This window comes from Octodon degus, unplaced genomic scaffold, assembly GCF_000260255.1.
Source record: "Octodon degus isolate 3935 unplaced genomic scaffold, OctDeg1.0 scaffold00126, whole genome shotgun sequence".
NCBI lineage: Eukaryota > Metazoa > Chordata > Mammalia > Rodentia > Octodontidae > Octodon > Octodon degus.
This window is the reverse complement of record NW_004524702.1, coordinates 7,753,651-7,758,850: the sequence shown is the minus strand read 5'-3', so window position 1 is coordinate 7,758,850 and position 5,200 is coordinate 7,753,651. Positions and strand designations below refer to the sequence as shown.

Here is a 5,200-nt window from a genome sequence, read left to right as displayed (position 1 = left end):
AAAAAATAAAAATAAAAATAAAAATAAAATGAAGCAGAGCTAAAATGATGCTCTCACAGGTTTGTTGTCCTCCTACTTACTTTGCTACTTCAATGTGAAAAGTTCTATAACACCAACTTCTGAGTCTACACAATCGATGAGAATGAACCCTACTCCAGGAGTCAGGAAACAAACATTCCAGTTTTATCTCTATCACTCACTTCCTCATGATTTTAACAAACTTCTTGTCCTTATTTATAAAACAAAGGTCACACACATCCCCCAGAGTTTCTGATAGCCAAAGTAATCTTTTATTTTTGGCGGAACTGGGGATTGAACTCAGGCCCTTGCGCTTGACAAGCAAGCACTTATTCTACTGAGCCATCTCCCCAGCCCCAAAGTAATCTTAATCACAGCTTTATTGATAATTTGGGCCAGACAACTCTTCGCGTATACTGTACACTGTGCAGTGTATAGTAATATTCTTCACTTCTGCCCTTTATATCAAACTAGCACCCTTTTCCTGGCCCTGGATGGGATAACAAAGAAGAATGTTTTTTAGGGCCAGTGACAGAGCTTAGTGGTGCACTGCCTACCTAGCAAACATGAGAATCTGAATTTGATTCCCAGTACTCCCAAAAAATGTCTTTAAACATTACCAAACATGAGAAATATAGCATTATATAGTGCATACATATATACAATGTACAGTATATTATATAGCATACATATAGTATATATACATACTAATATACATGCATACATACATACATACAAGGAGAAAGAGAGGGAGAGGGACAAAGATAACAGTGTTTCTTAAAATGTAGGAAAAATACAAAAGGAACATTGACATAAATAATTAAAAATCTCTTACCTAATATATACAAGAAGCTTGTTGCCCATAACAACTTGCTCATCTAAAATAGAAGGAAAAAATAACATCAGTAGTTCTCTCCAAAACCTTTTCAGAAATATAATCTTTATATGGAAATAAAAAATAAAGCATAACATTAAAGGTGAGGTAAATATACTTCCAAAGGGGCTGGGGAGATAGCTCAGTAGAATAAGCGCTTGCCTGGCAAGTGCAAAGGCCTGAGTTCAATCCCCGGTTCTGCCAAAAAATAAATAAATAAATATACTTCCAAATAACAGAAAATTGATATAAGTCCAGCTTAATTTTGATTCTTGATTTCCTTTAGAATTTATTCATAGATAATGAGTCATTCAAGGATACACACAGGTCTGAAGGAAGGTACAAATCTATGAATTGTTAGCTTAACCTCTGTCTTGGAGCCAGGGCATATAAACAGCAGTCAGTAAGTTGATGAACTATATACAGATCATGGCTGGTTTACTAATATTTAGGCATAGTTATGTCTCCTCTATTATTTACTTGTTTGCCTGTTTGTTCACCTCAGATAGATCTTGCTAGATGTACAGGCTGGCCTTGAACTCATGATGCTCCAGATGGGATTATAGGTCTGTGCCTGGCTAGTTCTTCTCATTTCTAACAGAGACTCTCACTAGCCACAGTGCTCTAGGGTTGAGAAGGACATTGTTCCCAAATGTTTAAAATAATCTCAAATAAATGATTATTAGCACTTTTTCTGTTTCAACATATTAAACATGTACAATTCCATCAACTGATTATACAAGCCTATTTCTTTGAGTAAAATGTATCAGATAATTAGACCAAGTTTTAGGTCAAGGGTCAAGGCAACAGCAGTAGAGTAGGAACTCCAGGAAATGGTCAGGAATGTGTACAGTGTACAAAGTAGAATTTGTTTTAGTAAGAATGAAGAGCTGGAATCTGAATGAAGAATGAAAAACTTGCTACATGAATACTAGACATAACACTAGCATATATGTATATATATATATATATATATATATATTTAATGTTTTTAGTAATCCTTCAAAAATATGTTACTCTTAAGTGTAGGGAATCTGTATTCTTCATATTCCCAGCATCCCATATAGCATCTGGTACATAAGTAATTGATTATTAAACGTACAGTGAATTCAAATGATATAATGCTTCAATTTCTGCAACTCTTTACCTCTTGGAACTTTATCTTTTTTTATACAATTTTCTATTGTAGAAGTTCAACAACTCCACTTGGATTTTTTTACTACTACGTTCCACATTCATTTCTGGTAAATATATACGTAAAAACCAATTTTCAAGTCTGTTTCAAAAAGATTAGATTTGTTGAACTTTAAGTCCCTGTATAGTATGATAAAAAACATTTAAAAATTAGATTATATTTTAAAAATAGGATAAAGAATACTTGATGAAAAATACCTGTTCCTGGGCCGGGGAGATGGCTCAGTGGAATAAGCACTTCCCTGGCAAGTGTAAGGGCCTGAGTTCAATCCCCGGTTCCGCAAAAAAAACAAAAACAAAAAAAAAGAAAAATACCTGTTCCTTATTATGCCTAAGATGTTTGAAATGCAGTGAGATAGTGAGGGTAAGCTTGATAGCCTAAATCGTTTGATAATAACAATAAGCTTATCTTCTGGATGGTTAACAACCTAAGTTTGCAGACCAAAATTAGAGAAAAAGGAGGGCTACAAGGAAAGCCAACATTTTGGCCCTAGTGTTCTAAGGTCAATTAAGACTCAGGACATACGAGAACTTGTACTGTAACGTCATGTACCTCGGTAGTGTCCCAAATTTTCTGATCAAGAAGATTATGGGGCCAAAGAGGAAAGTGATCGATGACGTAGAGTGTGCCTAAGGAGAGTCACATGGGGAGAAGACGCTCTCTCAGGCTTTCATAGAGAGCACATTGGCCAAGCAATGGCCGTGACTCATCCACATGGCTGCACTGACAAAGGTTCTACAATCTGAGGTACAGGATCTCAGGATAAATCCTGAGGGCATTTCACTGACCTTCTCAGACCAAAAAGCTACAACTCTTGTTGCATAGGTCCTGCTTTACCTTGGTCTTAACCATCCAGTAGAAAAGTATGAAGATGAAATATAGGAAATAAAGTTATGCTATTAAGTTGAGCTGTGGGGGACTCAGGTCAATAATTTCTGACATTGCCAGTTAAACAGAAGACCCAATGCTATTATGGGCTACTGGACTCTTTTAGAATATTTTGCTGAGTTTACACACCTATAATATTCAATAACGGAACTTTGAAAAAATGGGGTATACCTATGAATGTCCATTTTGTATCTGTGTATTCAAAGTGGTTGGGATAGATATATAGTTGCATTCTCTTAATGAATAGAATGATTTGTTCTAATGGTGTTTGTAAATAGGATCTCAAGTCCGCATCTTGTACAGCAATTAACCACTAAGAAGAATACATGCAGTGTATTATTTGTTGAAACTGTACTTCCGATTTGATTTGAAACTGTCTCATTGCTATCTGTTTATCAATAAAACTTTAAAAAAAAAAGATTAGATTCAAAGCTGCTACTGGGTATAAGAGAGTAAGACTGCACGAAATGACTTTTTCTGCCTTTAGCTTTACAGGGAAAAAAAAAAAAAGGAGCAAAACCTGGGAATCACACAAAAAGCACTGAAGTTACTAAAGAATGAACAGAAGCATATAATGCAGTGAAGAATTCCAAATTAGTTGGAGAGAGATAGGCCTACTTTCCTTCTCCGTGGCTTTTCCCTATGGATAAACATACTCTGTATTGTGCATACTAGAGGTCAATTAGAAAAACCTAGTCTTTCTGGTCTCAGGCAAACTCAAGAAACCAGGAATGGAAGACAATAAAGGAATTCTGAAAGGGAAAGAATCTAAGAGGGGAACCCTCAAATGGTCTGCCTATACCCCTGACTGATCTCTAAGCCATCATGCAAGTTGGCCAAAGAAAAAAGGTTAAGAACCAAGAACTGAGTTCTGCTCCTGAAAATTTGGAGCATAAGGAGGAGGAGACAGGCCCCGCCCTGCCAAGGGGTGAGGACAAGAGGGACTTGTCCATGTAAACCATCATCACTGTGGTTCTGAGCCTCAGATATACACAGCTTGTGTGGCAAGCATGGCAGGGATGGCAACCCACATGGAAAAAGTGGCAACTCTCTGGCAGAGGAACTAAAAAACAGAAGCTGGGAAACATGAACAATAACAAGAGAGGGGGACTCTGGTAAAGAAAGGAGACAGAGGAAAGATCCACAAACCACCTTCCCTGATTACTGATCGACCCCTAGATTACACATGTGGATCAGAAACAAAGTAGACCAGCTAAAGACAAATGAGCTGAGGAGAGACTAGAGCTGCCACATGAAAAAGAGTTTGCAATTTAAGTCTAGCCAAGATTACCTGATAAAGGAAAAAAAAATACTCAGTGGAGAAAAATAATAGAATCCTGAATTTCAACAATGTAATGCACAATATTTTTTTTTTTTTTTTACTTTCTGCAAAGCTTTATTCCGGAGGGGCTCAGTCCTTTTTGGCAGCTGCCTTCCTCATAGTGGCCAGCGTGTTGCTCAGCTCCTCAAGCTTCCTCTTGGCGCGGATGTGCGTCCCCACCCTTTTCTTGATGAACTTAAGGGCACGCTTGTCCTTGGAGACCTTGAGCAGCACCATGGTGTGCTGCTCGTTGGGGGAGAAGCCGCACACCTCCCAGATCAGGTCCCGGATGAACTTGGTGTGTTTGGTGAGGCATCCGCGACGGCAGCTGTGCCTCGGTTTGCTCACATTCTTAGTCACCTTGTGGCCCTTGTTGAGGCCCACACGCCCATGGCCATGGGATAGTGGAGGGCCATGGCCACTCTTCTTCAGTGGTTGCTGTGTTAATTTATTTTTATTTTATTTTATTTTTGGCAGAACCAGGGATTGAACTCAGGCCCTTACAGTTGCCAGGGAAGCGCTTAATCCACTGAGCCATCTCCCTGGCCCCAATTTTTTTTTTTTTTTTTTTTAAGAGGCTCTTTAGGAACAAAGAACAAACTCCTGAGCCCTTAATCTTTTACTCATTAAAAACACAATTTGTGTTTTCTCCTGAAGCAATGAGCAATTTAAAAGTAGTCACTGCTAAAAAGGATCTATTGAGCATCTGCTCAATAAATAAGAAAAAAAAAAGTCTTTTCTTGGGCTGGTGAGATGGCTCAGTGGTCTAAAGCACCTACTTAGAACAAGCTAAGCTAAGCAAAGCACAGGGACTGCAGTTCAATCCCCCAGCACCACATGCCAGCCAGCCTCGCCCCCTCGTGGGCTGAGCTGGCCACACACAAAAATATAAATAAATAAAAGA

The 5,200-nt window shown here is 38.3% G+C and overlaps 1 protein-coding gene across 1 annotated transcript in view; it reads right to left on the bottom strand.

The window, feature by feature from the left end:
• Vps8 (VPS8, CORVET complex subunit) overlaps positions 1-5,200 on the bottom strand; it is a 241,770-nt gene that overhangs the window by 123,862 nt on the left and 112,708 nt on the right. Inside the window, 1 exon segment of the mRNA XM_023700650.1 lies at positions 854-896. Within this exon segment, the coding sequence (XP_023556418.1) occupies positions 854-896 (43 nt within the window).